General features: G+C 55.9%; 1 protein-coding gene across 8 annotated transcripts in view; it reads left to right on the forward strand.

The window, feature by feature from the left end:
• Window positions 1-18,243, forward strand: part of PAX8 (paired box 8) — a 47,285-nt gene that overhangs the window by 16,490 nt on the left and 12,552 nt on the right. For 2 of the 8 annotated variants that reach the window (XM_019716530.2, XM_074332582.1), the window contains 7 exons: window positions 7,076-7,241; window positions 8,914-9,114; window positions 10,305-10,393; window positions 10,639-10,764; window positions 10,992-11,146; window positions 14,466-14,586; window positions 14,995-15,201. In XM_019716530.2, coding sequence (XP_019572089.2) covers window positions 7,076-7,241; window positions 8,914-9,114; window positions 10,305-10,393; window positions 10,639-10,764; window positions 10,992-11,146; window positions 14,466-14,586; window positions 14,995-15,201 — 1,065 coding nt within the window. The remainder of the gene's footprint in view (window positions 1-7,075; window positions 7,242-8,913; window positions 9,115-10,304; window positions 10,394-10,638; window positions 10,765-10,991; window positions 11,147-14,465; window positions 14,587-14,994; window positions 15,202-18,243) is intronic. The other 6 variants (XM_074332583.1, XM_019716532.2, XM_019716531.2 and 3 more) reach the window with 6 other exon arrangements.

The raw sequence follows: 18,243 nt of genomic DNA on the forward strand, positions 1-18,243 counted from the left end.
GCATCCTGGGAGAGAGGTGACAGGGTTAATCTAAGGGCTGGGGGAGGTGGAGAAAGGCCTGGAAACCAGGGAAGCCAACCAGATTAATAGAGGAAGAGAGAGGGGGGCAGACCATTAGGAAGACAAAGAGAAAATCATGCTGTCTCAATAGAAACGGAAATCTAATATCAACTAGGGAAAAATAAATGGAGATTAGGGCAAACAAATTAGCTTTAATGGGTTCAATGCTAATACAAGAATAACAGCGAGCTGTGAATGCCTTTGAGGGGAGAGGAACCTGAGCAGTCATGCAGGCAATAAAGATGGTGCTGGGAGCGGGACAGGCCAGCTGATGGCAGAGGGAAGGAAAATCTCCGTGGGGTGAAGGGTGGGAGACGTGGTGGGAGGGTTGCTATGTGTGGCTGGGCAGGGACTGGGAAGGGAAGGGGCTGGGAGGCTATGAGCATGGCGGAGGAGGGAGATCAGCAGGGGTGGAAATCAAAGAGAGCAAGGCAACTGTAAGAGACAGGACAGAGGATAAACCAGGGGCAAAGGCGGGGAGACTGGGGATAAACCAACATGGAAGAGGGGCAACTGTAACAGAAATAGGTCCGTTCTCTCACTAAAGAAATCAGAAAAAGGGAAAATTAGGCCCCAGCAAAATGAACCCTGGTGAAGATTTTGAAGTGGGCTTTGTTTGGAAAGTAGCTCGCATGGTGGAGGCTTGAAGAGACAGTCGCTGCAGGTTACCAGTGTGTCACCTGTGAAGTAGGCCTAGTGTGCCCCCTGCAAGGACTGTTAGGAGAATCCAACCTGGCTCCAGAGTGAGCACGCAGGTGTGCATTCTAAACGCTGACTCACAGGGCGGGGACTGCATACTGACAGTAGCCTTGTTCCCTCCCCCTTTCCCCTCTTTCCTCTTCTTTTTTGTCCAACATTGCTGCTTCCCAGCTATAAGCCACCTAGAGGAAGGTGCATTGTCCACCTCTGTGCACCTCCCCCCATCAGCACTCTCACTATTCAGGATAGAAGACCGGTGGCGCTTGCCTTCCACCCTCAGACTGATCCAAGAAGACTTCTTATCCTGTTGCTCCCAGGATCCCAGGAGACTCTCTGATTGGCCAGGACTCAGAGGGTAGCCCGCTGGGAGCTGAGGTGGGTCCTCGCAGCCTCATAGCCTATATGGCTCCTCACAGGGCCTGAGCCTGACACATGTAATGTTGATGTTGGAGCCTGAGGGAAGACCCAAGAGGACAGCCTCATCAGTGTTCCCGAGCCCTTGCAGGAGGGCAAGCCTCTGCTCCTGCCAGTGACATCTGCACCCCTCTTTAAACAGCCCTTGTCTAAGAGTCCTGCTCAGGGCAAAGAATGTGTGGGCTCCACTGAACTTGTTTTGGACAGACTTCCTTCCCTTCAGTAGTTAACTTAACCAGCATTTGCTGGGCACCTACTGTGCATTGCACTAGATATTAGGGTTCCACGATAGAGCAGCCCCTCACCCCTCAGGGGCACACAGAATAAATACACACTTACGTTCTGCTACATGTAATGGGAGAGATGTGCCCTGGCGTGGTTAAAATAAAGTACCGGAGACAACAGTCAGGAAAGGCAGGGAGGCCTTCCTATAGGAGGCAACTTCTTGAAACTAATTCAGCTATGAGTATAAATCGATCAAATCGACTTCTGGTCAGAGGAAAGCACGAACCAGGACATGGGGAAGAGTCAGACGCTGCCCCATCAGATTGAAGGCTCAGACAGGTGGGACATGAGGCCAGCTGGGCCAGCTGCCGCGGGCACCTTCCTCCAGATTTGCTAGCTTGGGCTTCACCATAAGGTGATGGTCCATGTCCCGAAAGGTTTCTTACACATGGAAGTGACATGGTCCGGTTTGGGTTTTAGGGGTACATGCAAGGCTGGGTGCAGGGGACTGGTCAGCCCCCATTCACCTGCATCCCAGAGTGTACGTCACTTAGATTTTCTTTGGTCACCTGGAACTAATTCCATCTCTCATCCTCACCCACATTCCTTAATACCACACCCTGCTGTCCTTAGCCCCTGTTCGAATGACAATGGCTTTTACTTGTGTGTGGACTGATCGCTCCATGAGGCAGGATCAATTCCATGTCATCAGTTCGAGTAAAGTGCTTGGCCAGGAACAGAAACTCCATAGACAAGTGTCGAGTGGAGAAACGAGCACATGGGTGTGTACATGCTGGAGTGGCTGGACAGTGCTGCTTAGGTAAATGTTTAGGAGGTGAAAACGTCACGCTTTGGTGAGTGTTCCATATCGGGCGGGGAAGAAGCTAAAGGCAGTTAGTTAATTCGTGTGGCATATACAAATTGAACACCTAATATAATTAATATAATTTAACAGACATGGTCCTGTCCTTGTGGAGCTTTCAGCCTGATGAGTGAAGAGAGTCACTGCTTGTACGTATAGCCATGCAAATAAATGTGAAACTGAAATGTGAGTGGTGCCATGCAAGAAAAGGCCACGGGAGCTGTGAGAACATCTGGATGGAAGCCCTAACCTGCTCTGTGGGGTGACACAGAGCCACCTGCAGGAAGTGACTGTGCTGAACTATACTGGGTGGTTAGGAGGTAACTAGATAAGACGGGGGGACAAGATTCTAGGTGGAGGAGACACACACAGCACTAGAGGTGGTGCCTGTTTGTTAGCAAAGAGGAGGTTTCTGATGGGAAGTGGAACGTAAAAGTGGCCAGGATCACCAAGGACAGCTGTGTGGAGTGTCCACAGCACCAAGATTTAAGAGGAGTCCGCGGAAATGGATGTAAGGGACACAGGGGAGCAGAGAAACTGTTAGAAGGAATCCACAGCAAGACTGAAGGTGTAAGGAACGAGAAGACACATTGTCATGGAAAGCCCTTTGAGAGGGAGGAACAAGTGCCTCCGTGTCACCAAGCGTCTGAGCACATGCTCAGCCTGAGGCACACAGCGAGCTGACTACCACATAGCAAGGAGGATATGAAGGAAGTAGGACCAGCAAGTAGGAAGACTTGTTGAGAAGTCTGGTTGGAAACTAGTCAGGGCAGGGGTATGTGTGTGTGTGTTGTGCATATGGGCCGGACGGCAGCACAGGTGGGGTTCACTGTGTTTGCAAATCCAGGGGAAGGACCTAGAAAGGGAGAGGTGAGTGATGTGACAGGAGTGGGGGACAGCTGATGGAGAACGGTTCCAGAACAGACAGGGGATGAGGGGGCAATGAGAAAGGGCTGCCATTTCCTCTCCAGTTCCCTTCAGAGGATAAGGACAAGCACAGTCAGCCAGTCGGGGCTGAAGCCAGACGTGGGTGCTGCTCTCAGTGTGCTGCCCCTTTGTCCTCGTCTGAGGGCCTGTGTGCCAGGTGACCCACAGCCTCACGGATACGGGAGTGCCCGGGGCGCAGACCTGGCTGGAAGGTGGAAGAGGTTGGAACACTAGGTTTATGCCATGGGGGACAGCTGGGAGGTCACATAGGGAGATCACAGCCTACAAGTGAATGTGCTGGGGACACAAGGCCACAGGCAGAGATGCCAGAGACAGGTGGCATTGTGCCCGCCACGCATTTGCACAGGGCCAAAGGCACTGCATGACTTAAAGGACACCCCAACTCCCACCCTCGTCCTGTCAGGACTCAGGTTGTCGTCACAACACTCTGGGGCTAAAGCAAAAATCCCCAGGTAGTCACATGGAAATTTTCACAGAACAACACCTGGGACCATTGTCACTTTAGGACAGATTCGTGAGAAGCCAGACAGCAGGGACAAGAGGAAAAGAACTGAGTCTAGGACTTGGGGTTCCTGTGTGAGGACCCCCTCACCAGGACTGCAGTGCCCTTACATGTGTGAAGTGTTCGTCTGTCACGTGTGTTATTCACTGAAGCATTACCTACAGTTTGTGACAGGTGCTGGGTACACAGGAGAACACACACAGGAATGTAAACAGATAAGGCCACTCATTGCCACCAGTGCTATGACAGACTTGTGCAAAGGACTGTAGGGCACAGGAAAACCATAACCACATCCTCAGGGCTTGGGTGTCAGTGACCGTAGCAAGGATTTTGGGCAATGAGACTCTCCCCTTCCATCGTCTGTACACCTCGAGGCCTGTAAGGGGTGAAGAAATTATCAAAGAAAGTCCTAAGATGTCCCCAAATAGTCACTTTTGCTACGTGTACATGTCTGGACAGCAGGCTGCACCGAGAGCTTTGCAGAGGCCCACATGTCCTCACCGTAGGGCGTGTGAGTCCTCACAGTCCCGGGAAGTTAGCAGCACCTGTTTGAGGACCTCCACAGTGTGGACCTGGCCAGACATCGTGTCCTCCTCACGCCCACGACCCTCCAGACCATGCAGAGGGCCTTTGCTGAGGCCCTCGTCCTGGTCCCCACCGTCCCCCGGCCCAACCAGGGGCTCCCACTCATGTCTCGCTTCCGGCCTCAAAGCCCTGCCATCCACAGCTGCGTGGAAAGGTGGTCAGTACGATGGGTGGGCAGCCCTCACGATGGCAGGAAGGAAGGTGGCACCCACCTCTGGGCATCTGGTGTGACTCACCCAAAGGAGTCCACTCCCGTACACAGGACACAGGAGGGACAGACGTCCTTCCATGACAGGGACTCAAGACAGAGGGGCCATCTCCATCTGCAGCCAGAGGCTGGCTCAGGCTCTCCTTCCTGCCCGTCCCCAGCCGCAGCAAATCTTCCATGTCTCAAGAGCGCCAAGACCCTGTGCGTGGGCTTCCTTCCTGACCAGATGTCTCCACTGCTCACCCCCTGGTCATCCTGCCACTATGGGTGCCCGAGCCTCTGGACTTACCTCTGGCGACCATATTGGCAGAAGACCCCCCAACTATTGAATTACATCCCTCCACCAAGGATTGTAACTCCCTCATGGGCCTGGTTTCTGGCACCCTCAGGGCTTTGTGCCTGATTCCGGGTGAGCACTGAGTACATTATGTTGAGATAAAAAGGAATGAGAATTGTAATATGCAAACAATAAGAACTATTGTTCTGGAAGAAGGTGAGCCTGGGGTGGGAGGTACACAAGTGGTTGCTTGTTCTCTTAGATTTTCTTCACCATCCGTGGCCTCAGACCAGTGGCGCGTCCCCACCTGGGACCATCTCAGACATAGGTCCTAGGTCCCGTCCCAGACCCGCCGATTCAGAAGCTCACTGTGCTCAGCAGCCTTTTTTTTTATTTTTTTTTATCAAAGACCCTAAAGTCTGGGGGCCACTGTCCCAGTCGTAGGGCCAAGCTTGGGCTGTAACAGGCAACCATGTGACTATTTGAATTAGAAAACTTTTCTGTTTATACCAGATTTTCAGATAAGCACACACTGTCCAGTCTCACCTCCATCTTCCTATAGCAGCTGTTATGGGCTAGCAGATGGCCAGAGAGTCTGTTTAGCTGTATTCAATGGATGAAAACACTAAGGCTGAAAAAAACCCTGCTTTCCCAAATGACAAAATTAAAACAGATTGTGTCAGTGCAGGAATCTGGCCCCGTTCTCTGCACAGTCGCACAAGTCACTACAAAGCTGGTAAAATAAAGCAAAGCACCGAGAATTCGGAATTCAGTGGTGCGAACACGTCTTCCCCTTCACACCCACGCCAGCCGACCCAGTTAACAACATTTGCGGGGGGTCCAGGGGCTGGGTTCTAAGGGTCCTGGCCAGCCCTTCGAGAAGATAGAAGAAATTGGCCTTTACAGCGTCAATGGAGAAACAGGGGAGATGATTTTAAAGGCAAAAGACCCATTTCATGCCACCCAAAAGTGTTTGGGTTTTTAAACCTGTTGCCTATCTAGGGATGAAGAACCCCACCTGTGGGAGCCTCGCTCCCTGACACAAAAATCCTAGCACAAACACCTAAGCACGGCTGGAGGTCCTGGGGCCTCCGCTCTGGGAAATGGGAACAGAGCTGGACACCTGGGACCTGTCTGGGTTTGGGTAGCTGTCTGGCGCCCCCTTGTGTTCAGTGTGTGCACCCCAAAGAGCCAAAAGGCAATGGATGGAATGAGGGTCAAATGGCTACAACCACTGTTCAGGGACCAGCTTTGTTCAGTGAGGAGACAGCGGGATGCTCTCAGGGCACGGGCCACTTCTCAGCCATCTGGTGGCACTGACGGCCCTCCAGATGGGGACAAGCTGCCTAGAACAGGAAGGTGGAAACTGTGCCCAAGCTCCCCAGGAAGCGGGTCATTGTGTCCCTCCTGCTATGTTTGCCCGAAGGGCTTTTCCTTCTGACTTAGTGCCCAGGCCACAGGCTTTTGGCTTTTTTTTTTTTTTTTAAGGGAAATTGACTGTTGTGCTGAAGACAGCTTGGGCCCTGAGGAGACGCTGCATGCAGTTCTGAATGAGCTAAGTCAGTGGGCGTTAATGGGCACGGTGTGCCCAGCAGAGGCCATTGACAGTCATTAATGGGCTCATGCAGAAGGCCTGGCTCTCCCTTACTCCCGCCTGCCTGCTCCCCCGACTGCCACCCCCAGGGCCCCACCATCGCAGCCAGTCACCACATCCTGGCCTGCTGAGAACAGATGTCCTGATGCCCAGACCATGGTGCCAGTGGCTTCTGAGCAGAGCCCACATCAGGCAGTAGGGCCAGTGGAAACCATAGGTCCTGGCTGGGCCTGGCTGCAATATACACATGCTGAGTCACATGGGTCCTCTGGGTCGAGCCGCTAAAACGCTCTGAGCCCCGGTGTCCTCATCAGAATGGCGATCTCAGTCCCTGCCAGCCTCAGCCTGGGGCTCCCCTGCCCAGGACGCTTTTGTCCCTCTCCCTTCACTGAGTTACCTCTTACTCTCAGTCTCAGTGTGAACTTCTTTTGAAACTCTTTTGTGGTTCCTGAGTCTGGGCTTTGTCCCCTCTGTGGGTCCACACCCCTGTGCATCCCCTACCCCAGCAGCGGTCATGTGGTGTGTTAATAGGCTGTTGGTGGTCTGGCCCCCACTTTGATAAACCCATGAGGCAGGGGCAGAGGTTACCCCGCCATGCTCTGCCCAGTACCCGCAGGCCTTCACATGCTGGCCTGCTGAGACGTGTGTTTGAGTAGGTGGGTGGGTGGCCCGCCAGCCTGACAATGGTGCTATCTTCTCAGGCCATGGGGGGCTGAACCAGCTGGGAGGCGCTTTCGTGAATGGCAGACCCCTGCCCGAAGTGGTGCGTCAGCGCATCGTGGACCTGGCCCACCAGGGTGTGCGGCCCTGTGACATCTCCCGCCAGCTCCGTGTCAGCCATGGCTGTGTCAGCAAGATACTGGGCAGGTAAGCACGAAATTCACCACATTCCACCTCCTGCAGGTTCCATGACCACATTCCATCACCACACAGCCACCTCCCTCCCGTGACCTGGGACCAGAGAGGGTATGGGGTGCCTCTGGAACTCGGCCGCTGCTTTCAGTGTGCCCCTGACCTCCTTTCCACCCTTTCGTTTCTCCCTACCCCCTTGTCTGCTCACCTTGTGCCTCACTTTCCAGAGGCTTCTCTGCTCCCAAAGCAGGAGATTCATCCCTAAAGTCCCTGCCCTCTGCGGAGACCAAGGGAGATGGAGCCACTAGGCAGGGGACACACGATCATGACTGGCTCCCAAGTCGAACCACTGCACAAGGGGCATCTGAGTTCCTGCTTCTCAGACTGTAACCCCCAGAGCACCTTCCACAGAGCCACCGGGTGGCCTGATGGAACGCAGCCCCCACCCCCACCCCAACCTGCCACAGGCCTGGATGCTGGGAGCTTAATGAGATGACAGGTGACACTCATCATGGACACTAACCCAGAGCAGTATCTCATAGCCTTCCCTGCATGTTAGCATCACCTCTAGCTTTAATTAAATAAAAAGTCAAGGTTTAGGCCCCTGACCACACCCTCAAAGCAAAACCTTGGGGGGTGGGTCCCAGGTTTTATACAGAGTTGAGAATCACTGAGCAGAGATTCGGGGGACCAGGAACAGCAAAGTCCACCCAGACTGAGGCTGATGCAGCCTCTCCCATCAGAAGGGACCCTGAGGCAAAGTGCTGGGACCCCAGTCAATTGAGGGTACCTGCCTCCCTTCCCCAACCCACAATAGGATCCAGGGGTGCTCTGGTTCAGAGGGGCGAATGGGCTTGAGCTGTCACTGAACCTGGGAGCTCTGGCTTCCTGACTGAAGGACTTAGGGAAGAGTGTGGCTCTTGCTGGGGTCAGCAGAGGGGACCCGGGCTGGCCCACGTGTCCCAGAGACGAGCTGAGCTTTGGATGGTGGCAACAGTGTCAAGAGCAGAGGTTATTTCTTGTAGAGGAAACCAGAGTTTCCAGACCAAGGAGGGGAGGGTATCCTGGCGTGGCCATGGATAGCCAAAGCAGGTGTTTGGGAGGGAGACAAGGCTCAGCCTAAGGAGCTGGATGTGGCCAGAAATCCAGACGCGGCTGGGATTCCAGAGTCCGTGAGGAGTGGCCTCAACCTGAGCCATGTAACCTGCTACAAAGCGTGGGCTGGGGGACAGGGAGCAAACGTGACCCGGCAGACAGGGCAGGGGGCCCAGCCACCCCAGCTGGCCTCCTGGTGAGGGCTAAAAGCAGGACCGTCAAGGACAGAGTGAGTCACACTGTAGCCAAGAGAAGCGAGACAGAGGAAATGGCCTTGGTGAGGTGGCATTCACAGAGCATCAACATGAACTTTTCCTCTCTCAGAGGGGACTCTTCTGCCACATATGGTAGCCTCAGACACAGGAGGCTGGTCGGAGGGGAGGGAAAGGGGGAAGCAAGCGTCCAGGGGTGAGGTCTGGCTGGGCAGCAGCACAACCTGTCCATGTAGGAGACACAGCCACTGGACAGCAAGTGTCCGAAGCCAGCCCTGGGTGACGTCCTACTCCCAGAAGCCTCAGGGGATGAGGGCTGAGGGCTAGTCCGTGTCCGGAGACCCTCCTGCCTCCTGGGTAATCTTTGGTTTCTAATGGAGTAGGTACTACGAGACTGGCAGCATCCGTCCTGGGGTGATTGGCGGCTCCAAGCCCAAGGTGGCCACCCCCAAGGTGGTGGAGAAGATTGGCGACTACAAGCGGCAGAACCCCACCATGTTTGCCTGGGAGATCCGAGACCGGCTCCTGGCTGAGGGTGTCTGTGACAATGACACTGTGCCCAGTGTCAGCTCCATCAACAGGTGAGATGCAGACAGCAGCCAGGGGCCTGAGGGTCATGACAGACACCGGGGGAAGGCTGTGGCTTACGGGGCAGAGCTGGGAAGGGGCCTCGTGCCAGGAGCCCCGGGCACAGGGCAGGTGTTATATGCCTGGCTGTGCTCTCTGAACTTCCCCTCTTTACACTCCACAGTCTCTTTATTCAGTGAAAAAGCCCTCTTCTTCAATTGATCCTTTCTTAGGCCACAACCTGGCCCTCATTCAGGCATTCACTCATATGTTTGGCCATTTAGTTATTCAGTCACCACCTTACTCAATCATTTGCTCACACTCACTCATTCATACGTACACAATTCATTGTACTATGCTAGGCCCTGGGGACACACAATCCTTGGCCTGACAGAGCTCACAGTCACCTGGGAAGACACACACTAATCAAGTACCCACACACACAGTTGCAAAACTGCAGCTCTAGTCCTGCTCAGGACAGGAACACGAAGATATGCAAGCCACCACAGGGTGACTTGTTGGGGGAAGGTGCCTGAGTAAGAAACAACGAATAAGAGTTAACTAGCTGAGAAGGGAGTGAAAAGAGCTCTCAGACAGCACACGCAAAGGCCCTATGGCTCTTATACAAGAAGCTGAAAGACAGCCAGTGACAGAGAGGAGGGGAGCAGGAGGCTGGCTGGCATGGAACAGCCAGTGAAGGCCGCCGGGTGGGATCTGTCTGTGCAGGGGACACAGTGGGGTCAGGGTGCAGGTTACATGTCCTTGCCTCTGACCCTTGAGCGACGAGAATCCCATGGTAGTTTTAAGCAGGAGACTGACTTGCCTTTCAAAGAGTCCAGTCTGGCTGCTATAGGGAGAAGAGAACAGAAAGGTCAATCATGGATGGGGTGGGTGGTGGATGGCCTGGACGGTGGGTGGTGGTGCACAGGGGTGCTGGCGGCCAGGAAGCGGGGTCAGATCACAGCACCCAACGGTGGTTTGACAGTGGCACAAGGAGGCATTTCTGCCCTGACTGACCGATGGCACCACCATGAGATGGGAACCCCAGGATGGATCAGGTGTGAGGGGAACGTGGGGCTTTGAGTGTCAGGTGCCCTTGAGACACCCAAGTGGGGTTTCAAAAAGGCATTGGATGTGGGGTGGGGCAGCCAGCGATCCTGCTTCTTCCTCATGTCTCCACCGGCCTTTCTTCCCTTCCTCACAGAATCATCCGGACCAAAGTGCAGCAACCGTTCAACCTCCCCATGGACAGCTGCGTGGCCACCAAGTCCCTGAGCCCAGGGCACACTCTGAGTGAGTGCCATGGGGCCTGCAGGTGCCCACACCGGGTCCTACATGGGGTCTCATACACACCATGGGTGCACCGAGCCCTTCCATGGGGTAGGAGCCTGCTAGGCTCCCAGGGACCAGACACTGAGATATTCAGGGTGAAAGCATGTCATGCAGCCTTGACTGCAGAGTCCCTCCCACCAGCAGTAGGGGCTCTCAGGGGCAGGGGCTCCCCCACATCCTGACCCTGTCCCTCTCACACCCTGCAGTCCCAAGCTCAGCCGTGACACCCCCGGAGTCACCCCAGTCCGATTCTCTGGGCTCCACCTACTCCATCAATGGGCTGCTAGGGATTGCCCAGCCCAGCAGCGACGGCAAGAGGAAGATGGACGACAGTGAGTGTGGGGCGCAGAGGGCAGGTTGGGGTGCAGAAGCCCCCCTTCGGCCCAGGACTTCCTAGGCTCAGGGGCCAGCAGCGTGCAGCTTAACTGAGCTGGCCACAGCCCTGAGGCCCGAGGTCGCAATGGGTCCTTTCATCCCTGTGCAGCTGAGTCTGCTCCCCATTCTGGCCCAGGTGGGTGGAGGGTCCCCTGACAGCTTTGTCCCTGCCCGGGGATGCCAGGTGACCAAGACAGCTGCCGGCTGAGCACGGACGCCCGCAAACACCTCCGCACGGACACCTTCAGCCAGCACCACCTGGAGCCGCTTGACTGTCCCCTGGAGCGACAGCTCTATCCCGAGGCCTACGCCTCCCCCAGCCACACCAAAGGCGAGCAGGTGAGAGGCTGTGCAGGGTGCCGGGTGGTTGGCAGGCCTCTGAGGACCCCCAACTTGCCTACGGTCCTGCCATCAAAGCAGCCAGAAGTCCCCTCAATGGCTCCTCGGCACAAGATTCGTGCAGCTCTGAGCCTGACACAAGCTATTACGGGGGTGCTGGCACTCCCTCCTCATCCCCCCAGGCCTCTCACCTTCCCTCAGCCACACTGAGCTCAGCCCTTTCAGGGGACCCTGCCACCTGGCTGTGCCATCCCCCTCCCAGACGCAGGGTCAGGTCCTGCCGCCCGAAGCCTTGCACGGTGACCTCAGCCAGCACTTGCAGCCCCACCTCTGGCCACTCAGGCCTGCCCCCCATGACCCCGCGTGACTCAGGATGTGAGCATGCCCTTTCGTCATGCCTCCCTGCCCTGGCACACTGCGTGCTCTCGTGTACAGTGCCTTTCCTCCCGCTGCTCTGCCTGGAAAAATACTGCTCGGCCATTATGACTCAGCCGAAGCACAACCTTGCCCATCAGTGCTGCCCAAGTGTGCGTCCCTTCCCTCCTGGTCACTTGTCATGCTGGATCGCAGTCGTCTGGTGGACAGAGGTGTGACAACACAGTGGGAAGCATTTTGGGGCACTTAAAATTTCTGGCACCAAGCCCTGTGCCCGTTGGCAGAGATGCTCAGTAAGGGTGGTTTCAATGACCGAGCTGAGAAACCCACAGACGGTTGCAAGCTCCAAGGCCATTGTCACCTGCAGCGCTCAGGGCAGGTGACAGCTTGTCATGGGCTGGCTTCTGTGAGGCTGGCAGAGATGGCCCAGCAGAGTCCCTCCACTCTGACAGAGAACCCAGGACACTGCCTCTGGTAGTTACGATCTGCCAACTGCCACAAGTACCCCCCGCACCCCGCCAGTCAGCACCTCAGAAGTTTTAGGGTGCTGTCTGCCCTCCTTTCTTTGCTCACACTGTCATTGTCCAGGAGTGAGGCAAGCCCTTACTCCCTTAAGATCTGAGTAGGACAATGGCGCTGATACCACCCGTCGGCTGAACCATTGCTAGTGGCCATCTGGGCAGCTTGGCCCTTATTAGTACCCACAGCTGGGCAGGCAACCTACATCAGTCCTTCAGTCGGCCTGGGAGAGGGGTGCAGAGGGACAGCAGCTGGGGACAGGGCCAGCACACGGCTCCAAGGGACCTTGCCATGGAGGTCCTGGGCACCTGCTGGGCCCACACCTGAGCCCCCCAAGGGACCCTGTTCTGTGACAAGGAAACCAAGACCCTACCATGCTTGTATGTGCACAGGAAATCATGCAGTGAGTCACAGCTACAGAGATCTCTAGACCACTGGGCCCAGTGTCTCCGTTTGTGTGGAGATGAGCCAGGGCCAGGGAGGATAGAGAGCCCCTGGTGTCACTCAAACAGGCCTCCGGTCACCAGTGTTAGATGGGAACACTGAGGCCCAACATGTCCGTCAGGGTTCCCCCATCAGTCGTCTACTCCTCGTCCCCACCTGGCTTCAGGTGAGGGGGCAGGGACAGCCCTGGAGAGGTGCCTTCCTGACTTTGTGGCTGACAGTGCCGCCCAGGGGCACCGTGTTCTCCCACCTGGATGGCGAGGCTGTCTGGCTGGGGTGGGCGAAAACATGCCATCTTTTGGGCAGAAGCGGCCACTGTCACTCCCAAGTATAGTTAGGAGTGTGAAGTGCTTGTCCCTCTGTTCTTCAAGTGTATTAAGAAGCAGGCCGACAGATTGTGAATGTTACAGTGACAGAGACGAGAACCTGTCATGTGGCCGAAACAGTCATCCTATAGTAACTATTTACTGACCACACACGTCCCCAAGCGCTCTGGACTCAGTGCACCATGCTCACACAAACCTCACATCATCCTCATGCAGCAGGTCCTGCCAGCCATTGCACAGGTGACAAAGTCACGGCCCAGAGAGGTCAGGACATTAAGCTACTTGGCTGCTGGAGCAGAGCCAGGGTTCACCCAAGTTCTGTGGCCAATTCCAGTGCAGTGCCCGCCTGAAAGCCCGGGAGGTGGAGCTGTTCTGTGCGACATCACCAAAATGTCTGACTACATAGGTTTGGGGATTTTCACTGGGTTTGGGAGCAGCTATAGGATTTCAGCAGGTATTTTGGTATGGAAGCGACACATTCGTAAGGCATTTTAGACTTTCCTTACTCTAGAAATTAGGTATTGCATTCGGTTTCGTTAAGCTGGGCTGTCAGATTGTCCCCACCTCCCCTGCCTTGAAGCCAGGCCCTCAGAGGGCCTGGGACCAGAGCACCACTGAGTCAGTGAGTGCGGTGACACGGTGCCCTGGTGAACTTCGGAGGTGCCTGGCTCCTTGGAGAGCAGGCTCAGTGGGCGTCACTGGCTGCTGCTTAGCCGGGAGCGTCCCCTGACTTGTTTTGCAGTGTCTTACGGCATGTTTGTGACGTGTGTGTGCTGTGTGCTGCCTTGGCCCCTGGTGATAGGGGTCACGGTGAGGGGTGGTGCATGCCTACCTTTAACTGAACATGTTCTTTCTGGAGGGAGCACCTGAGAAGACGGCCCTGCTTGTGTCAAAAGCGGGGTGGGGGGAGAGGTAGGTTCTAAAATGTTGTTGAAAGAAGAAAAGCCTGTTTCATCTTCAAACTGAAGCCGAGTATTTCTGTTTGCTGGATATGGAGAGAGAGGCAGGGAGCCCTCCTGTCCTGGTGGGAGCTGCGGCTGTCAAGTGACTGAAGGGGAGTGCCTGGGGCAGGGCCAGGGACCTCGGGGCTCCAGGCTGTCCACATGAAGGACATACCTGACATTGCTCACACACATCACATGGCTGCCAAGGGATGGATCAGACAACAGAGGCAAAGCCCTTTGCAAATGTAGAAGTGGTGATGTCAACCAGTTCAGGGCACTGGAGCCAGACCCTGGGTTTAATCCTGGCTCCGCCCCTATGGGAGAGTGACAGGTTTCTTGACCTCTCTGTGCCTGTGTTTCCTACTGGAGAGGAATAAACAAATGAATTGACTGAGGTACTCAGCACAGTCCATGGGCCGAGGGCTCCACTCCACATCCTGTCCTGGCTGGGTTCAAACCCTGTGAGCAGACAAGAAAAGGGCCCCACTGTCCAGCAGCGTGGTCCTAGGAAGGAGCCGCTCCATCCTGCATGCCACCAGCCCTGTGAGCCTGGGGTTGGACAACAGCAGGGCTGTTGGGGAGAGTAAGACCTATTGAACACGCTAAGTGGAGTGAGTGGGAGCAGGGGACACTGAGGGAGTGTTTTCCGGGACGCGGCTGCAGGTAAGGCTCACCCCAGGTGCCCCTGTGCTGACTTCTCTTTCTCCTCAGGGTCTCTACCCACTGCCCCTGCTCAATAGCGCCCTGGACGACGGGAAGGCCACCCTGACCCCGTCCAACACACCCTTGGGGCGCAACCTCTCAACTCATCAGACCTACCCCGTGGTGGCAGGTAGGGTGCCTGGAGCCTCCTGGGCCCTGTGGCCCCAGCTCCGAGGTTGGGCTGGTGGGCAGGTGAGGGCAGGGAGTGGCTGGCCTGAGGAGGAAGGAGTTAGGACTCTGGGACTGGACAGGACAGGGGCTGTGCGGCCGGGCCTCCTGGTGGGTCACAAGGGTCCTACCGTCTGCTCAGCAACCCCATTGCCGGACAGGTGGGCACATCGGCCCTTGTCTACACTGGCAGAGGCACGGCAGGGAGGTGGAGCTTCTCCCTGCCTCTCTCAGCCTGGGGAGCACGCTCCCACTGCCCCCAGTCCCAAGAGGGTGACCCTCCCGCCCCGCACCCCGCACCCCCATCTCATGGCTTGGCTGTGCATGCCTCACTCTCATCTCACCCTCTGTCCTTGTCTCCCCCCCACAGATCCTCACTCACCCTTCGCCATAAAGCAGGAAAGCCCCGAGGTGTCCAGTTCTAGCTCCACCCCTTCCTCTTTATCTAGCTCCGCCTTTTTGGACCTGCAGCAAGCCAGCTCCGGGGTCCCAGCGGGAGCCTCGGTCCCGCCCTTCAATGCCTTTCCCCACGCTGCCTCCGTGTACGGGCAGCTCGCGGGCCAGGCCCTCCTCTCAGGTACGACAGGGAGGGCCGGGCCTGCAGCCATCATCGTCCTGGCGGGGGGAGGGACCTCAGGGCCAGTCCCCTGGTTTGAGGGGGTCCGGCCTCCTCTCTCGCCCCTGTCCTGCCACCATCACCTCTTCCAAAATCTCCAGCAACTGTTGGAGGTGCCAGGATGCCGGTCTCCAGGCAGCAAATTCAGGCCACTGGGGGGCAGGTACTATGGGGGTGCGTAGAAGTGGGGTGCCCTGAAGATTTCCAGAACCTGTCCTTGAGGCCAGCAGCCAGGTACTGTGAAGTAATGAGCCCCTGGTCTGAGTAAAACACTTTTAAAAGAGAGGGAAAAAGGAAAAAAACTTTGGAGGGAAGTCATTGGATTTCGGAGACAGTTTCTGGATCAGATTTCTGAAGAAGAAAGAGGCCAGTCACAGCTGGGTCCCCACATGCGGTGTAGCTCCGGTGGTGCAGGCTTCACAGTGCCACCCTCGGAGGACACTCAGCAGAGTGACTCACACACTTGGGAGATGAGAGTGGGGCACGGTCAGTGATGGCCTCAAAGCATTCCAGGCTGGAAGCACCTTAGGGGTGTTTGAGCAAACCCCCTTTATACTGAGAGGGGAAGGGCTGGGGGAGGAGGGCCTGGCTGAAGCGCTCAATGGGAGCCTGGTGTCGGCAGGTGATGCTTGGCCTGTGCACCCAGGGCAGTGGCTGAAAGCACGAGGTGTTTGTTTGGACAGAATGATGGTGGGGGCAGTGTCCCATTTGGCCCTCAGACATCTGAGGGGCCTCCACCGGGAGGACGCTGCTTCAGGCATGGGCCGGGCATGGAACCAGGTCCAAAAGGGCAGCAGGAAGGGGCATGGCCCTCTGACCAGTGGTTTTCAGACGTGCTGGACCTCACCACTCTTTCTGGAAATGAAAGCTTTTCCTTGAAAACCACTGCTTGTCCACTGCCCAGTTTATTCCCCTCTTAGAACCAACTGCACACCTGGGATCTGTTTGCGTGCGCCACGTCTGATGTGGGAGGTCGTCTTGGAGGAGGCAGGCACAGAGGCAAAGGGCTAATACGGGAAGCCCCGTGTGTAGGAAGCAAGGAAGAAAGTGTTGACTCAGAATTCAGGATTTCAAAAGAGGGTGAAGTCAGTGGAGATGGGTCACTTGTTTTGACCAAAGTGATGAAAGGAGAAGTCTGTGAGCTGCATGGGGTGACGTCAGCCAGAGAAAATGGAATGGGGGAGGTGGCTGAAGAGGCCCTGTTCCCCGTGGGCCTCGTGTGAATGTCAGGCAGGGCCGGGAGGGCCCAGTGATGCAGATATGAGATGAGAGGACAGAGAGCAGGCTTCAGTCAGAGGCGCGATGAGACCATCTGAGTGAGGAGGGAGGACAGAGGGCTCAGAGCACAGCCTGGGTAGTGGCATGAAGTGTAGCTGGAACAGCCCAGGGAAAATGCCTTACCCTGAAGCCCCCACACTTCCTTCCCTCCCTGTCACCCTGTCAGGGCTTCAAGCACCCCCTGTCAAACACAGTCAGATCAGGGATGCTTCTGACTTCTACCAGCTCTGAGATTGGTGACATGTTCGCTCTCTATACCAGCTGCAGGGTGTGCACCGGCAGGTGTTCTTTAGGTGGTGGCCCAGCGCCAGGCTCAGTGCTGCTGAGGTGCAGGGTGTAAACCCCATGAGGGCCAATGGTGGCCACAGGGCCCAGCCCGCACAGAGGCAGGGGCTCTGAGAGGAGCTAGTGGTGGCCAGCCTCAAGGGACTGGGTCCAGGCAGGTTGCCAAAACCCGTAGTTCACAGAGCTGGGCCAGCCCTGTGGCTGGGCACAAGGCCTGTGATGGCTGGTGTCCATGCCAAGCCCAGGTGTTGGCCTGGATCTCCTTAAAGACTGTCCACCTATGGTCCCTGATTGAGATTGGACCTAAGTACCTGCCATGTGTCCAAGTCAGGGTGAGCAGACTGGGAGGCCCAGAGAGAAGGAAGGGTTGCGGGCTGGGGAGTGGGGGCTGGACACCTATTCCAGGGAGGAGGAAGTGGGTTTGAAAGGAAGGAAAGGAAGCGAGGGCCAAGGGGAGAGGAGGGAGCTGGTGACTGCTCTTTCCATGGCCAGCTCAGCCCCCACGTGCGGGGACCCTCCTCCTCTGAGGCTGCTTAAGGACCGTCCTGCCACCTCCTGCCACCTTTGCTGCTTGGCAGAGTCTCCCGGGTCACTCCTCTCCCAGCCCGGCAGCTCTGACTTTCCTGGCTCCGGGCTTCTCCCCAACCAGCCAAGACCAAACAGTATCCAGGTTTGGGGAATGTAGGATCACCCCACATTCCTCCCCACTCCCTTCAGATGCCCTGTCTGGGGTCCCAACATACTTGCCAGGAGTGCTCTGGAGGTACCTGGTCCTGGCTGCTCTAGCTCTGCTGGTCAGAAGGCTTTGAGTTTGGTTTTATCATCAAAGAGTCCATTACCCGCCTCCATCCTTTTGTGCAAAATTATATTTAGCCCTGCCAGAGAGATTTCAGGATTGCCATAAATCCTCCTTGCTATCGGAACAAGATAAGGAATTCAAAAGGGTCAGGTAGAGGGCAGACATCAAAGGGGGCAAATAAAACGGTCTGAAACTACCTCTGCCCTCTGAGTCCCTCCGCGTCACGGTGCTCTGATCCTGCTTTCCAGCAGGCTTTACACAATTTGCCAACGTTTTACTGGGGTGCTAGTGTTGGCTTATAAACCCCACTTCACAGCCAGTCGACGTGGACCTGTTGACGCTAGGCCAACTTCTTCAAAATAGGACCATACTGGAAGTGTATTTCCATGGGAATTACAAACCAAAGATAAACTTATGGTGAACAGCCTTAGAAACAAATGGATGAAAGGGCGTGGCAAGGCCGCCATGGAGGGCCTCCACCTTATGGCTTCATTTCTATGAAGGATGCAAGGTTCTTGGCTCTTAGGGAAGAAACCGTGTATTTAAGAAATTGAAGTGAAGAGTTTTGTGGGACTAGCAGAAACGTTTATGTCCACAGTCTGGGAGAGGACTGCCCTAAAGGGAGTCTTACCGGCCTGTCC

This window comes from Rhinolophus sinicus, linkage group LG05 (assembly GCF_036562045.2).
Source record: "Rhinolophus sinicus isolate RSC01 linkage group LG05, ASM3656204v1, whole genome shotgun sequence".
Taxonomy (NCBI): Eukaryota; Metazoa; Chordata; class Mammalia; order Chiroptera; family Rhinolophidae; genus Rhinolophus; species Rhinolophus sinicus.